At 35.1% G+C, this 18,141-nt stretch overlaps 1 protein-coding gene across 1 annotated transcript in view; it reads left to right on the plus strand.

Annotated features, from left to right (window-relative positions):
* Positions 1-18,141, plus strand: part of LOC123308809 (nucleoside diphosphate kinase 7) — a 74,216-nt gene that overhangs the window by 54,113 nt on the left and 1,962 nt on the right. The window contains exons 3-5 of the mRNA XM_044891663.1: positions 10,152-10,370; positions 11,363-11,524; positions 16,935-17,250. Coding sequence (XP_044747598.1) covers positions 10,155-10,370; positions 11,363-11,524; positions 16,935-17,250 — 694 coding nt within the window. The 5' untranslated portion in view covers positions 10,152-10,154. The remainder of the gene's footprint in view (positions 1-10,151; positions 10,371-11,362; positions 11,525-16,934; positions 17,251-18,141) is intronic.

Here is an 18,141-nt window from a genome sequence, read left to right on the forward strand (position 1 = left end):
CTATACAGGGTGTCCCAAATTCGATGCTTACTGAGAGCATCTTGAGAACTATAAGACTCTATTCTGATAAATGATTGTTTCAAATATTTCGCTATATCTTGGTTTATGTTCGAGCTATTCGAGAAATTCCAAAAAAAAATTTTCAACGTGGTTTTTTAGTCGCTGATCTGGCGAAAAGCATCGCTTTATCGGTTTTGCAAAAATGTCTCCCGTTTCAGAGATATTGAGTTTTTAGACTTCCTTCTTGATTTGAGACACCTTATATATGAATCTTATACATTCTACTAACTTCAATGCTCTTTGGAGTCGTCCTGTGTAGCGTTTATTCTATCGAAGTTTCGATTTAAGTTATGTTATACCTGACCAAAAAAAAAAGCAAATTTCATTTTTTATTATTTGAAGAAAAAAATGGGTTATATATTTGGAAAATTTCAGTGAGTGAAACAAAACGGAAGAGGAAAAAATGATGTTCCAGTCTGAACATATAATCCTGATTGCCGAGATAGAGGCAATGCCTGAGAAGCAAAAATTTTCAAAATTATCTTGTAGCATAAAATTGTGACTGCTAGAACAAATCTTTCCCTCTGTTTTTATAATCGAGATACCCCGCTAAACCTAGTCAAATGGGACATCCTGTATATTCTCCCCAATTCAAGTGCATATATACCTGAAATGTTATTCACGATGGAAAAATCTAATAATGAAAAATCATATAAAATGATCTTGAATTCAGTTAACATATGGAACTAAACGTTTTTATGGTTAATCAATAACGTACTTAGACCTAAATTTGACTAGAGATATACAGGGTGTCCAACTAACAAACATCACTCTTCAAAATTAGTCAGAATCGGGATTTTTCCGGAATGTAATTTTTTTTTTTTTTATTTAGAAATTTATAAATTATTATTATTATACTATAATACCATTATTAATTATATTTGTTTGACAATTTGTACACTGCTGAGAAAGTTTATGATATTTTCAACTTCACACTTTTCCACCAAAATGTCTTTCACAGAACCTGCTATGAATTTTGTCGGATGATATTCGCATTTAAGGCTACCCCCTCCCGTTTCTGAATAGGGAATTTGAACCTATTAGAGTATCGTCCTGTATGTGTTTTTATATTTCTGATAATGAAATTATATGAATAAATTATTGACTAATATTTTAATATTATGTGGCCCTTCTACGCATTCGTAATTATCATATACGTATCTTTCGGAAAACTGACGTTCAAGAGCATATTTTACGGATCTCTAAAAATTTGAACAACTTTGGGGACTTCAAATATGGAAATGGAAACCACATTTAAAGCAGATCTTAGTGCTCTACAATTTTCAAACTATATGTGGTCGATATTCAGCTTTATTTAGGAAATATGAGCGAAAAAACACAAAAATACAACTTTCAGCTTAAAAAATTTAAAGGAAAAATTTATTAGGTATAGTCTTACTAGGTCACGAGTGAGGTCGAAAGATAACTATACTCCATTCACTTTTATTTTAGCACTCGGTTGGCCATGGAAATTTGACACATTTCACTCTGTATAATACGAAAATGTGGGGTTATGAAGCTTGTCAAATCATTTTTGGGTTTTAAATCAACGCTATGTTGCCCGTTCTACGTGAAAGTAAGTAGTCTTCGGAAAATATGTGAAAATATGTGACGAGTATAATTGAATTTTATACAAACTGATTGAAGCCATAACAAATCCAGTTATTTGCATGAAAAATACAAGAGATCAATATAATATCATAATATGCACTAACTTGAGGAGAGTTAATGTTCGTTATCTTCTTTGGCTAAAGTTTGAATACATATTGCATCAGTTGTAGATTTCAAAAATATTAACCCGAAGATGCATTTGTTGCATGGTTGGGAATGGGTATATCCCGAAGGAATAAACAGATAATTACAAGAATGTTAAATTCTTCAACAAAGCAGTGGTTGGGAATGGGTATCTCCCGAAGGAGTTAACAGATAATTAAAAGAATGTTTAATTCTTCAACAAAAATTATTGCATCAACATAAGTAAAAGGAATCAGAGGAAGTATCAAGTCAAGATGAACTTCACCTTTGAACGAAAATTTCACATGAATAAGCAATTAACAGGACAACTGGCGCGTATTTATGAATGTTCATCCTAATACATTGATATAATAATAATAATTAGGTATTTATTGGTACCTTAAGACATTTACAATGTACCTATAGGATAATTCAAATAAAAAATCAATTTTCGGGAACTTATTCTACGATGACATTCATCGAAAATCCTGTAGTAAACTTTTCGCATTAATTCACTCAAACATAAAATTCTCAAATGCCACTACTTTTTTGGGTCTCCCAATAGAAAAAAATTCTTTGTCATCCTCTTCATTCACAATCTTTCGGATTGTGGAAATATTCAGCTGAAATATAAGTCGTTTAGATTCAGATGAAACATTATATAAATTCTCTTACATTGAATATGTTCGCTACCGTCTGACGTATTGTGGATTTTAGAATATCAGGGTATAACTATTTGAATGAGCGGACCTGAATTCTAAATAGCACCTCTTGAAACCCTGTCTCTTTTTTCAATCACTTTCGGCATTTTCGTAATAAAAATTGATATTAGTTTTGGCAACGGCGTTATGACATTAACGACATTTCATGAGTGCCAACCTTACTCCGTTCTAGTTACAAAAACTTGAGAAAATTATTTCATGGCCAACCGACTGCTAAAATAAATGTGAATGCAGTATAGTTATCTTTCTTGTAGGAAGTAAATCTATGTGTAGTTTTTATACTTATATGACTTGACAACCAGTAGGAGTGGTGAAAATCATCTTCAGAAATATTTGCTTTCAAAAACTTCTGGTCAGCAAGATTTTGGAACAATCCATTTCGTTACTAATTATGAAGGGTATCTTATGTAGGTGATGTAGATAGGAGAAATCTCCTTCTGTAGCGTCATTCATTGCATCAAAACAACAGACCAAATTCTGTGTGTAGTTCCAACTGAGAATAATATCAGGAAATGAAATAATGTAGGTGGGTTCCATTTTTCCATGTATGAACACATCGACAGAAGCAGAAAGAATGTCATCACGTAATTCTAATATATTATCTTCATAGGACATCTGCATTAATTGATGGCAGAATCCAACAGAAACTAATGACTTACATCGGTTTTGTTCCAACCACTATTTATTTGTAGAAATTCCTTAGCAGCATTCAGATATTAGGATGATGATTTGATGAGATTTTCATTCGAAAGAGATTAACCTGCATTTCTAAATATAAAATATTTCGTATTCTAGATTTCAATTATTTTCAAAGCAGAGTTGGCTTTTCCTATGATAGTAACGTGCAAATGAATTTGTCCGCGAATACAGGGTGCTCTAATGATGATTTGAAATTGAAGTGTATCTCGATGATAAATTTTATAATGCAAATTAAAAATCGACTACTCAAAGAAACGCTATCATAACCTAACACATCGTTTTTTCAAGCGGTTGATTATAGTTCACAGTATTTGTGCCATTTGTAGGCTGTTTGTCTTAGAATTGTCTTTGAATTCGTTACGTGGTTTCAATGTTAAGGTTCATTATAATCAAGAATGCAAAGTTATTACCAAATGGATATCAGAAAGGCCTGCCGCAGACATGCAATTTTTAGTTATGCAACTGAAAAGTTGCAGCGATTGCCTATGTGTGCGCCCTCGAACCGCTTGCAATCAAACTGTTGCGCAACTGAATAGTTGCATGTCTGCGGCAGGCCTAACACTTCTCCAGAGCAATTACTGCGACCTAGATGAAGCCATCAAACGGGTAACTTCTTACTTTGATAAAGGTATGTGAGATCGACTAAAAAATTTAATATGCAAGTCGACAACAACTGTCTGTATTGTCTCGCCTGCTTGCTATCCTCAGCTGCGCCTCGGCTTTCAATTTGCAGGCTCGACTGTAATTGACAGTTTTTCGATCTTTTTTATTTAAGTATATATGTTACAATCCACGTTATTACTATTCATAATCAAATTTTCATACACATCTAGAATAAGTATGAAATTGAAAACGTACAACTCATTAGTGAAGGAGAAAAAATATATCACATTATTATCATCCCTGGATGCGAAAGAGTAGTCTAGAGTAAGGTGTGATGAATGCTATAAAATTCATCTTCTTCATATTTCTTCCTAAAATAAGAAAGGCACCAAACTCCCAATATTAAGTTCTAAAAAGGTAATGGTATATTCCACGTCAAGAAATAGGACAAAAATAAGTTTATAATTCATCATAAATTATTGTAAAGAAATAGTTTTTTTACTCTACCTCTAGAAAAGAAATAGCACATCCTAATACGAAAGACTTTTTTGTCGCAATGTTTTTCACTCAAAAATATTCAAGTTGAATTAATACAAGAGAATTCTTCAAATGCTTCAATAGAAAATACATTATGTAAGATCATACGATCTTGAAATAAATTCATGTTCGGCCAGTTAGTCGATACTGAAAAACATTCCTCAGAATCTAGGTTTATGCAGCAGTGTGTGCTCTGACTCGATCTTTTTGATAATAACTATTGAAGCATTAATCGAAATTCAAAACGGCTATGAAAGAAGTGTCTCAATGAAAAAATTGTTTGGTTTCGGTTGCTCCATATCCTCATATTTTGAGAGTTTACATAAACATAACAGAAAGTTGAAAACAAATTTCATCAGAAAAAAAATTATTCAGGTTAGCAATGAACTGGTTGAGAAACCACCGGCAACCAATTAGGGGATTAATAAACTCCTTAAATCTGTTGAAAACAAGTCAATCTATATGGAAACAAACTGATGTCTTCGTTCGAATCTGTGTGATTTGTGAAACATGTGCCAACGGAGACTACAGCCAGAACAGAGCATCATATTTTCAACATTGTTGATTAACTCTGGGGTTATCTTCTTTGGTCGACCACTTCCTATTTTTCTTTGAACACTATCTATTTCACGGAAAACTTTAAAACATTGTAAAACAGTACTTTTTAATTATATAATCTGCAATCTACAGCCCAAATTGGGGTGATGTCGCTGAAAAATTTATCAGTAATTCAGTAGAATATTTTCACTCGCATTCTATTTTCTCCCTATTTCTGTAGTAGGATTCAGTAAAAGATGCCTTTTGCGCATCGGTAAAAATCATCCTTATCATAATTTGCTGATAATTTTGATGCTACAACAATCCAAAACCTTAACTTGAGAGTGTACCTGGTAAAGCAGAAGCTAAGAATAACGTTTAAACGCAGAATATCGGCCATCAAAATTCTATAGTAATATATAGCCTCTACTTGAAGACCAATATTTTCGAACGCAACTTATAGTGAATACACAGTAAAAATAACCGCTTGAAGCCGGGTCCAGACTATGTAACAAAACATTTCATTAACAAAGTTATACAACAAATGTGTTATACAACTTTGTTATATAACTTGTTATAAAATAGCAGAGACATCCAGACTATGTAACAAAATAAAACTAAACAAAAGTGTTCAACTGGAAGCAGTGGCATCTGTAGGACATTGAAAATGTCCTCAAACATAGAGGATGTCATTTTGGCAGCAGCAGCTTGTGTGATTTTATGTAGACGAGTGAAATCTCATCGTTGAGAGCTAGGGAAACTGGGGGAACATTATAGTGGAACAACTCTTTTGAAGGATCTAGCAATGGATGACATAGACCCATTGACAGGGGACATTAAATGTGATGGTAGTTTTAAAAATTTCCTAAGGATGACAAGTTCTGATTTCGAATACCTAATAAATCAAATCGGCCATAAAATAGACAAAAAAGACACGACATTTCGAGATGCAATACCAGTAAAAGAAAGATTGGCGCTGCAGTAAATGTTTAATAACACAAGTGTGGACAAGTTGCGGCGTGTTTTATAACAAAGTTATATTATTAATATAATACTTTCTTTGATCTTTACCGACACCCAACGGATAACATAAAATTTGCTATATAGCAAGAAAAATGTTGTATAACATTGTGTTATATAACTTTTTGAATTGAATTTCTCTAACAAGTTTTATAACTTTGCTTTATAACCTGTTTTGTTACATAGTCTGGACCCGGCTTTAGAATGGCAATGACAATTGACAACATAGCATGTGCCATGTCCATAAATATGTGAAAAGGAATATTGAATATCTCCATCGACAGATATTTCAAATAGTAATTGCAAATTACATTTATTTTCAATAAGTAATTGAGTTACAAATACCAAATATTAGTTGTATTTGAATTAGGTTTTTTTATTTAATTGGAAGTATAATTCAAATACTGCCAAATCCTTTTGGAGTGAGTATTCAAGTCAGCTGAATTTTTCTGAAGGAATTTGGCTTATTGCTTATTGAAAATAACAAATTCATAGAGTGCTTTTTTCTGAAGATCGCCTCAACCTTTCATAATATTAGGTACCTACCTGGAGCATTCTTCTACTAATGTAGTCTTGGAATGTTGCAGTCAGTTTGATAGAAATTATTCTTAATTTTTTATATATCTTACTGACTACTGAATTATTCTTCGCAAAAAAATAATTTTTCCAAGAAATCTGAATGAAACCCTCAATTGAAAAACCCTGTATTATGTGAGGCTTTATTTGGAAACAGCTATATTTTTATTCGGGATTCCACCACCTTCATATTTAATGGAAGTGTTTCAAAGCCTCGGTGAAGGAAGAAGACGTGAAAATATCGAATTTCTTTATCCTCAGATACACTTTCACTATATATAGAGATCACAAATGAAAACAAGGTGGTATCAAAAGCCAAAGCCACCTCCTACAATGGATAATTCAAATTTCTCTACGCCGCACATTCCCCATCATAAATCCTGGATTACGTCATCTAATCTCTGGCAGATTAATCATATCGATTCCAATCATGGAATATCTATCCGGGTATAAGTCGTAACTATCTTCAAGAAAATGGAGTATAAATAAATTATTTCGCCACAAAAGATTCTGTTGATTTGTTCGAAATACTTTTATGATGAATAACTTAGTTGTGCTGACAAATTCTTTTCCTCCAGTAGATAATAAATCGCTTTATTATCACAATTCTAGGACCAATAAAAATTTGATATCCTTCGTAATTCTTTTTCTCGCATTTCTTACATTTATAGATGTGTAAAACGTACCTTCCTTATTCTTCACCCATATCTGTCAGTTGTTTTCAAAAAATAAATCATCATGCAGGGAATTAGACATAAGTAATGTATGTATAGTAATTGAAAACGGTTTCGTAGATTAGATTGGATTGGAAATTGATGCTACCGGTAAAATTGCATTTATGTGTATGGTCAGATATAATTTTCCACTCGGAATGATGCATACAGAAAGCTAATCAAATTCATTTGAAAGCGCAACGATAAAATGGTTTTCAAGATCGTAAACGGTTGATAATTTCTAATCATGAAATGGATAATATACTTCTCATGCTATCGAAGGGAAATATTTTTCATTTTGTTTCATTATGTTAATTTTGATTTTTTCCATTGATATTACCAAACTCCAGTTCATACAGAGAATAAACAAACTAGCAAACCTTCTAATGAAAATTATCATCATAAGTCTTAGTGAGTACCTGGTGAGGCTAATGAAACTTCCGAATTACATAGTTTATTATTATTATTATGACTTAAGCCTTGTGGCTTTCACACTCCTCTCCAGAGGAAAATTCACTTATCCCAGATATCTCAGATATCGAAAGGATAAAGCTCTGTTGGAGCCTTTTCCAGGTTTTCGGGCTCGTGGTGGTGGTCGGGTCTGGGTCGCTCCTCGGCTTCCTGCTGTCGGTTGAATTCCTGCTCCACCCGCATTTCCTGTCGGAGCAGACGGTGTTCCTCTGCATTTCCCATGTACTTGCGTACAGTTCTCGCCGTTCCCAGCAGTACCGCCTTCTGCATGACTCTATAAATATTTTCGTCCAACTGAAGTTTCCTCAAGTTCTCTAGTAGTTTCTTCGGTATCAGGCCTGTAGATGATATGACAATCGGGATGGTCTTGATATCTTTCAGCTTCCACTCTAGATCTCTGTACTTCGGAATTTTTTCAATGTGCCTATCTAGAAGATTGTTATTATTTGGAATCGCCACGTCGATGAATAGTGCTCTGTCCTCATCCTTATTGAGCAATATGAGGTCTGGTCTATTGTGAGATATTTTCCGGTCTGTGAGAACCGTGCGATCGCAGAAGAGCTTGTGATGTTCATTTTCCAATACAGCATCCGGATGGTAATTGTAATAAGGAACTTTTTTCGAACTTAGAAGTTGGTGATTTAGTGCCAATTCTTGGTGAATAATCTTGGCAACGGCATAATGTCTGTTGGATAGTTTCATGTGTCACATCAATCAGTTTCTGCATTTTACTTTCTGCAGAGTGTTCGACGGTTTCCAAGTGATCCTGCTGTAGCTTTAACGGCGTAGAACTATCAGCAACACAAACTATTCGATGGAGTTCTGATGAAGCAGCCTTGCTCAGGAAATATTTTCGAAGTCCTTCAATTTCCTGGGACATACGGTTGGACAAATCAACAATTCCTCTACCCCCAAGATGTCATGGCAGCTCTGTCCGTTCTATTGAGCTTTTGGGGTGATGTTTATTGTGTTTAGTCAGCATGGTCCTTATTTTTCTCTGTAAGGCTGCTAAATCGGTGGTGGTCCAAGAGATGATACTGCATGAGTAGCTCAGCGCCGAGCAAGCGTAGTTATTAATAACTTTCATCAGATTCTTGCTGTTAAGGCCAGTTCTCATTATCCTTTTCAATGTTCGGGTGAACTCCTCCATTAGTTCTTTCTCAATCTTGCTCTGATTGATTTTTCTTGCCTGTTTTATGCCTAGATACTTGTATGTGTCTCCTTCCTTTAATGCTTCAATTTCTGCACCTTCCTTGAGTTTGAACGTACCATCTTCTATTTTCCTCTCGTTATATTCAGCAGTCGACATTTTGATGTCTTCCGAGAATCCTTCCACCATTTTCAGCATCAGTTGTATTTGTTTTTTGGTAGATGCGAAGAGTTTCAAATCGTCCATGTAAAGGAGATGATTCGGTTTCATCATAGTTCTATTGCCATGTAGAACCACAGAGGGCTCAGCGAATCTCCTCGGAAAATTCCGCGTCTTATTGGAATAGGTCCTGTTGTAATGGAGCTATCTGCTGCTTTCATTTGAAGACTAGTACACCAGGTTGATATGGCGTTTTTCAGGAACTTAACTTATTATATATTATAATATTATTATTGTTGCCATTGTTGCCAATTCCTTCAGCTCAGGAAGATTGTTCTACTGATTAAACAGTAATATTCAAACCACGTTCTTAATTCACCCGTAAAATCTAACGAATTTCGTAAAGAATTAATTCAGTGGCGCAGCCAAGATTCTGTTCTGGGGGGGTAGGGCTGTACCCTGAACGATACAATCGATAATGAGAATTGGCGAAAGCTTCAATGCTTGTACTAGAAAAAATTTGAATGGTTGGTATCTTTCGGGGGGTTTGCAGCCCCTAAGCCCCCTCCCTAGCTGCGCCAGTGAATTAATTTGACAACAGCAAATGAGAGCCATTATCACAGGCACCCATGTTTTTATTAACTCATGGCTTTACGACAATGGCTCAATCGCCTCTCTAATAACTATATACGTATCAAAGTGACCAAAAAAGAGTTTAGGATCGAAAATTGTCTGCGGATGAAAAATACTTGCCCCAAAGAATAGTCGACTCTTCATTCTGAAATAAGGATGTTTTTTTTTTATTGAACTCGACGAAAAAATTACATAATAAGTCTCTTAAAAAGTAAGAATCCATAAAGATAAAATACCTCTTCTGCATTTCTCAGGAACATCGGTTTTAGTAACAACAACTCCAGAATATTATTTCATGGCCAACCGACTGCTTTTATAAAAGTGAACAGACCTCGTATATCTTAATCTGAGAGTGTGATTTTCAACGGTATATTCTTGAAAAGGAGATTTGCCAATTCAACACAATTTCTTGAAAAATAAATAGTTCCTCATCTGTGATTTCTGACTCTCACGTATGTCTTCATGACAAAGGTGATCTATATATGTCACAATGATGTATTATATTGCGAAACTTATAGCCAAATTGTTTATTTGCAGAAAATGTCCCGAAACCTCAGCGACTATGACTATAAAGAGAAGCTAACATTTTTAGCGGATTATTTCGACCATGATGCGTACTTGAAGAAGAAATTCATCCTGAGCTTTTTTCCTTGTGATGACACCATTGAAATTTTCGATAGAGATCTCAATAGAGTTTTTCTCAAAAGGTCTCTATGTGAGGGTATTGGACGAAAAGACATGTTCGTCGGAAATGTGGTAAATATATATTCATCACTTAGTATTACAACAGGATATCTATTTTTTCATTGTTCTCTTACATTCGTTTCGGAAATAAATTCAGAATATTTCAATTTGGAATTCGTTTTTCAACCCATTAACGATATTTTATATTTTGCATATATTGCGTCAGATGAGGAGTGCAACAACACCCATCAGTAATGAACAACTTCAAATAAGTAAAACAAAATACACATTGAAACAGATGTCATTTTGGCAAAAACACTGAGCTCTGAGATTAAAAATGAAATATGCGGTTTGAGACATTCTAGCTTCTAGCAGATTACACATCTACTGACCACTACTATCATTTGAATTTCTGAACAGCAGTGGCCTTGAATTAAGTTATTAGAATTGAAATATTCCTCACTCAAAAAAGTTATGCAATAAACTGACTTAAAAACATTAGACATCCGAAATTCAACAGTATCTTGAATGGGGGGAGGGAGAAACTTTACGGGCTTACGGTATATCAGAAAAATATCTGGTCACGTGACCTAAATTTTTATCTGAAAAGTGGTCGTAGCCTTTACTATGAGTTTGTTTTATGAGCCCCATAATTCAAGTGGAATAGTGGTATGTCATTTGGGATACGAGGTTGAAAGTTTCTAGATACAGGCGTATATTCTTTAAAAAATTGGTGAAGATGATGAAAAACCAATAAAGCTAATACGCCAACCGCTTGCCTTAGTGGGTGGCAGAAAATTTTTCTGGGACAGTCACGATTGTGTTTCCGTTCTATTGAAAAACTCGGTCGGAGAGAGCCACTGTGAGGAACTATTAAAATATCTTTAAAATTTTCCAAAAACGACATTGAGAATGATCAATTGTTGGATCTCTTTAAATTTTTTCAAATAAAGTTGTTGCCTTTTCCCCCATCTACTTCTACACACACAAACAAGATTCCTTCAAACGAAAAATTCTGGAAATTCTTCTGTACATATTTAAATAAAATGAGGTCCATTTTTCAGGTGAGAATATACGGTCGTCAAATATCAATATCGGACTATGGGGACTGTCGCACCAAAGAAATCATTGGAAAAACTAAACAACGTACATTTGTTCTCATTAAACCTTCTGCAATGGAAAAACTGGGAGATGTTATTGCAGATATCGAGAGTCGCGATTTTCAGGTATGTATCCTGTGAAATAATACTACCGGTATTTCACTATTCTCTCAATCCAAACTAAAAAGTCTCCCAGGGTGTTTTTTAAAGAAAGATGCGGTAGAAATACATTAGTACTTTGTGAAGAAAAATGGGGTCAGATAAGTATTTCATTTGAAATACCCATTTAAAGGGTGACTGGTGATGTAATGGACAACAGCTAAGTGGAGATAGAGGACATCAAATTGAATGGGAATTTGGGTTTCAAATATCCCATAAAGGTATTCGTTTCGGAGATATAGGGTGGTTTATGAAAAAATGCATAATCTATAAACTCCCACATTTTCGTTAATATGGTAAATTTTTCGCTAATATTTCACAAGCTTCTTCCTATAGGCATTCACCGTCAGCACAAGAAAAAAAACTAGAAAAAATTGCAGGCCCGAATCCAAGAATTTCAATTTACTTGTCAGGTGAGAAATATGACCCGGTATATGAGATAGAATAAATTCAAATAGAAATTTGAGAAGAGCAAAAGAAACTGATGAAAGACCTGTTTTTTGTTTGAATGGCACAAATTTTCTATTATTTTTATGATATGTTGAAATCAGAATATTACAATATTTTTATATTCCCATTGTGATGGGCTCTTTTTATCACCCTGGACGCCCCTTACCTTTGCTCGGGCGCCAGTGGGGCAATCAGTGAAACCCCACTCCACTCACAGAATCTCCAAAGAATTAGAGAGCCCGGGTAGACTTGAGTATCAGTGGAGAAGGGTATCGATGAAGACTAGGGAGGTAGCGTCTTTCAAGTGTCTGCCTTTCAACGTTCGTTCTTTCGGCGTTAAAAAGGGAACCTACCTCTTCTAATTACACACCTAGATGAAACTGATTTAGTAAATTGACTAACACTGGCAACAAAAATAAACGTTCAGTTCTTTATTCCTACTGGATTAAATTATATACAGAAATGTACAAGTAATAACAAATGTTTATGTCAACCGGCGGCCTGGTCGGTGTGGGGCGGCTGATGAAATACGGTCTCTCCAGGAAAATACGGTTGGAATAGATGGTAAATTTTGTCACTCCAGAATATGTGGAATAATGGAAATAGACGGTAAATACGGTTAACTTTTGAAATCCTGGCAAGTCACTCCCTCTGTCGGCGGAAATCGGTACAGTGGCTGGTCTCAATCTAATTGCAGTGCACCCTGTCTCTCGCTCTCTCTTTCTCTCTGTCTTTCTCTCTCTGTCTCTCTCTCTCTCTCTCTCTCTCTCTCTCTCTCTTTCTCTCTCTCTCTCTCTCTTTCTCTCTCTCTCTCTCTTTCTCTCTCTCTCTCTCTCTCTCTCTCTGTAACCTTAAAAATGGCTGCCAGTCAGTCAGTAGGTCGGAAGAAACTGTCAACCTGTAACTTGTCGGTCGGAAGTCGGCAATATATCACGAAATGCAAGCACTAAAATACGGTAGGAACCCCAAGCTCTCCTGGGACCAAACGGCGGTCGAACGGTCGCGGAAGCCGGCACTCTACACAGCCTACAATAACTAGATCAAGTTTAAACGGTAGGTAGGTATTTTCAGCCAGTCCAACGGACTCAAGAACGTGGAAAAAGGCGAAGATATCTCCTCAGGTATGCACTACGTAAGGAATAATAATGCTACGAGTGACTTGCCTTAAACTTTCAAATTTGTCGTAAATCCCACTAACGGTAAAAAACTTTTCAGCACTTTCCTCTACACCTCGATCTCAATTAATTCGCTCTTAACCTTCAGCGCCGGGCGTCAAAGAAGTACCTCTCTCCTCGGAAAACTTGCCCCACTATGGGTAACTCATCTCTCCATTGGATGCACTCAAATTGTTCGGTCAATCCGTCGGCTCGAAAGGAGACAAAAGTCAGAAGAGAAGGAAAAACGGAACAAGTTGAAAGACCTCTTTCGAGTCAGAAAAAGTACGGTTGAACGGGAAGAATTCTAAAATATATAAATTCTGAAAACAAAAAAGATAAACGGTTCCCGCTACAAATATGGGACTGGTCGGTGGAAAACAATGACATAATATCAATCGGTAAAGCCCCCCTATGATGATATAACGGTTTTCTTCCAAAATATTTCGATTGTCAGGTCTTATTATGAAAGTATCGGTGAAGAAATTTCCATTTGTGGCTGAGCAAAAATCTGCCTCGTCACACCATCATGAAAAATAATATTCCTTATAAACAAAAACACTAAATTCGAGTCAAGGATATAGTTGATAGTTAGGAAGGGGTCACATCTCACGGCGCCCTCAAGGTCTATTGTGCCCCCTAACAGAGCTGCCATGCCCCCCTCGCCAAAGATAAGTTTGACTTACTTTAATTACTCCCAGAACTCCAGCTCATTCTACTAAACTAAAAAATGTGGAATATTAATCCACCTGGTATGTTTTCAACAAAATTTACTTTTCATCAAAGTAATGTAAACTTCTTTTCTTCTAACAGTTCCTGAGGGGGTTAGACTGAAAAAAAAACATTGTTTCATCCAACATATGGAATTTCTTTATTGCAAACAACAGAATATTGAAAAAAAAATTATTTTCGATGATAAGGGATTCATTATTTCGACTTGTTGTAGATAGGTAGTGAGCCATAGAATAGATCTTCAGCGTATCGTCTTCACAGATGAAACTCAATTCACCCGAGATGGAATAAATAATTCAACGATCAATCACATTTGTTCTCAAAATAATCATCATCTCAGAGAAAGAAACCATCAAAGAATTCAGTGTTTGTTCTATGAGGAATATTATTTTTCATGACTGGAATATAAAAGTATTGTAATATTCTGATTTCAACATATCATTAAAAAAACAATAGAAAATTTGTGCCATTCAAAGAAAAAACAGATCTTTCATCAGTTTTTTTCGCTCTTCTCAAATTTCTATTTGAATTTATTTTATCTCATAAACCGTGTGATATTTCTCACCTGACAAGTAAATTGAAATTAATGGATTCGGGCCTGCAAATTTTTCTGTTTTTTTTTCTTGTGAATGCCTATAGGAACAAGATTGTGAAATACCAGCGAAAAATTTATCATATTAACGAAGATATGGGAATAGATAGATTTAGTATTTTTTCATAAATCACCCTATATCTCCGAAACGAATACCCTTATGGGACATTTGAAAACCATATTCTCAATCAGTTCGAGGTCCTCTATCTCTACTTAGCCGTTGTCCCTTACGTCATCAGTCACCCTGTATGTGATGTCAAAAGAAAGAATTTTTCTGGCGTTTTCGTTGATAAAATTGTAAGGACAAGAGATATTTCATTGAAATTCTGGATATGTCAACACTTTCTTTTTTCCCCTCTTGTGTGAAACAGTGAAACCAACCATGGGTACTGAAGATACGATTGCTTTTATTGTTGACAAAATAGTCTCTGCTAAACACGCTAAACGAGGTAAAACTGCAATTAAGTTACTGGCCAGCATCAACTAACCTAGAAATATAGAAATAAAAATTGTTTTCGACTTGCCACAACCCGTGTAAATTAATAAATAGATCATTACAATTTTTAACATCAAATAATAATTATATCATGTGTATGAAAAACAGTTTCAGCAGCGTATCGGGGTGCCATACAATTTTGCCTTTCATACAAGAGCTTAGGGAAAATCGCCAGTAAAAACTCCTCTTTCCCCGTGCGTACATGCAGTGGATTGTAAGAGAAAACTGTTTACAAAATAAGCTGAAATATTTTATTTTGAAAGGCATCACGCACTGCAAAAAATGATCCTTTCCTCGAAGAAAATAAATCGAGGGAGTCTTCTCCCGGAAAATTTTATCTGAAATAAAAAAAAGATGTACAATGCAGTGGCGTAGTCAAAGACTTTTTTCAGTCCACCACTTCAGTGATATAGTGGTAATAACTTTAATTTTTTTTAATATACACTCTATATTATTTTAACAAATTCCAGTCCCACATTTTTTCTGATGCAGAATATATAATATAAGTAGTATAACTAATTATTCTTCCAAGAAAAAAACTCAAAAACTAGTTCGGTCAAGTTGATGGCAGGTCATTTTCATTGATAATATTTATGAAAATGAACTTTATGCTCTTACGTTGTGTCAGGTTGTGAGAGATTTTGGAGATCACTTTCATTCCGGATATTCGAGAAGATGCTCGGGAAATGAGGAAATTATATGAGAATTTTCCATGACTACTTCATATTTACCAATTAACCTCTACTAGTAGTGGCACAGCCTTATTTGTGAAGGTGTTTGAAAAGGCTAATATGTGGTACTGGTATTTAGATTATCGACTTCTACTAGTTGTAAAGGTTTCGGAACATATTCAATTGAATCCAGGTTTATGAAATTTGATAAAAGTGATTCCATATTGGAAAATTTTTCATCTTTTCAAATATCCGGAATGAAAGTGATCTTCAGAGTCTCTCATATTAGTAATAATAATGAGGTTCATTCTTGAAATCTACAAGGTTGTTACAATTTTAATATCTGAATAATAAATCTAAGGAAATCCACTAAAGGCAAAGCCTGTTTCATTTAATAACCTGACACAATTTAGGAGCATAAAGTTCATTATATCATACCATCAATGAAATGACCTGCCAACAAGACCGAACTGGTTTTTGAGTTTTTTTATTGTAACAACAATCAGAGACACGACGTTTGTTATATATTCTGAATCATAAAAAATATGGGACTGAAATATGTAAAAATAACACAAGGTTTACATTTGAAAAAAAATAAGACTTATCACTGAAGTGGCGGACTGAAAAATTTTTTTGACTACGCCACTGCATTCTACATGAAAAGTGTCTGTAGAATGTAGGTAACATGTGTGTTTCGATATCACTGATACTTCACGAAATAAAGGCACCAGTACGAAGAGACGAAAAATGAAAACAATTGAAAACAAAAGAATATACAGGTATGCGGTTTTGGCCATTAACAATCTTTTGAAAATCGAGGTCGGAAACGTGCCATCCATTTTTCCCTAGCTCTTACGGTTACAGAGCTGTCATTCAATCCCATCTAATTTTGCCCACCCTGTATGTTGCATTTTAGGGGAGGCTATTCCGCATTTGGCTCCGCTGACATTTGTTTCCATCTAGATCTATGTATTGAAGATATCGATTTCCTTCGTAGGATATGGCCTTCTATCAAAATTCCATAGCCTATCTTGACGATGAATTTTCTTGAACGCACGTTGTAATTAATTATAATAATTTTTTTTCGTAAATGAACATTTTTTATTCACTAGGCACAGACGAAAAGAGATAGATCCCTTATAATTTGGGAGCTTCATTCGTCACAATATTGGTTCCTCGATTTTCATTGGCTTTTTATATCTCCTCGTAGAGAACATTATTATATCATGAAATCTATATAATCACAATTCTTATGGTTCTGAAGTAATGAAGGGTCTTTCAGATTTCACGCTTACGTATGTGTAACCTCACAAGAAAGCAAACATTAGAATTATACGAACAAAAGAAGGGTGATGCTTTCCTTCCCTTCATTTTGGAGCATATAGTCTCTGGTTCTGTTTTGGCCTTGGAACTAGTCGGAACCGATGCTATTGAGAGATTCAAGAAAGAAGCCGGACCAAATGATCCTATCGAGGCCAGAAAATCAGAACCAAACAGTTTGAGGGCGAAGTATGGTCAACAGGCTGCCTCCAACGGATTCCATTGCGCGAATGATCTCCAAGAGGCAGTGAGGGAAGCTTGCTTCTTCTTCCCAGAAGGTAAGATAACTATCGGATTTTCGGAGCACAACTTTCCTAAAATTATATGTAGTGTATTGAATTTTGATGTGCGCAATGTGATTTCCCCACTTACTTATCTTTAGAAGTCTGAAGCGGGTAAACATGTGCAGATCTGGTCAGTTGTAAAGGGAGAATGATATCGATAATGGAGATCTCATTAATAAAATTTGTTTATATTGAGTATCTATATTATATTATGTATCAAATCTAATATATAACTGTTCTTTTTACTATATGGCATAGGATTGCATCGGTCGTCAAATAGGGAGGTCATTCAATAAATAACATTGGAGAAAACTTTCCTGTTCATTAAGAATTTTTTTGTGAAGATCAAATACGAATTAACTCTCCTAGTTTTGGAGATTATTATATTTTGTAATGGTCCGCTGATTTACACTAGTTCAGGTGACGCTTTTTCTAGCTCTGCCTTATGTGGAACCTACATATTATATATAGACCGAGATATACAGATTGTTTCATGAGTCGTTGGCCATAGTCTAATGGTGAATGCAGGTCATCCAAACCTTTCGGAAAAGTTGCTTGTTTTGTATCCTAAGGCTATTAGTTCTGGAGATACGGGGTGATTCATGAACATTGGCCTGAATTTGCGATAGCCATAACTCTGGAATGCAAAATCCGATTTCGATCAAATTTTATAGGTTTGTTCACTTCGTAATGCTCTTTCAAACGGCTCTTGGAATATCAATATTTTCAGGGCAGTACTCAGAATATCATGATTTTTCTTTCAAGCTCCAAAATCTATATTTTTCACATCCCTTACAACAATTTCGTTATTGCTATGAAAAACTGCATAATGCAATCTGAGAAATTCAATTTTCACTTTGCATGGCGCACTTGTCACAATGGAAT

This window comes from Coccinella septempunctata, chromosome 2 (genome assembly GCF_907165205.1).
Source record: "Coccinella septempunctata chromosome 2, icCocSept1.1, whole genome shotgun sequence".
Taxonomy (NCBI): domain Eukaryota; kingdom Metazoa; phylum Arthropoda; class Insecta; order Coleoptera; family Coccinellidae; genus Coccinella; species Coccinella septempunctata.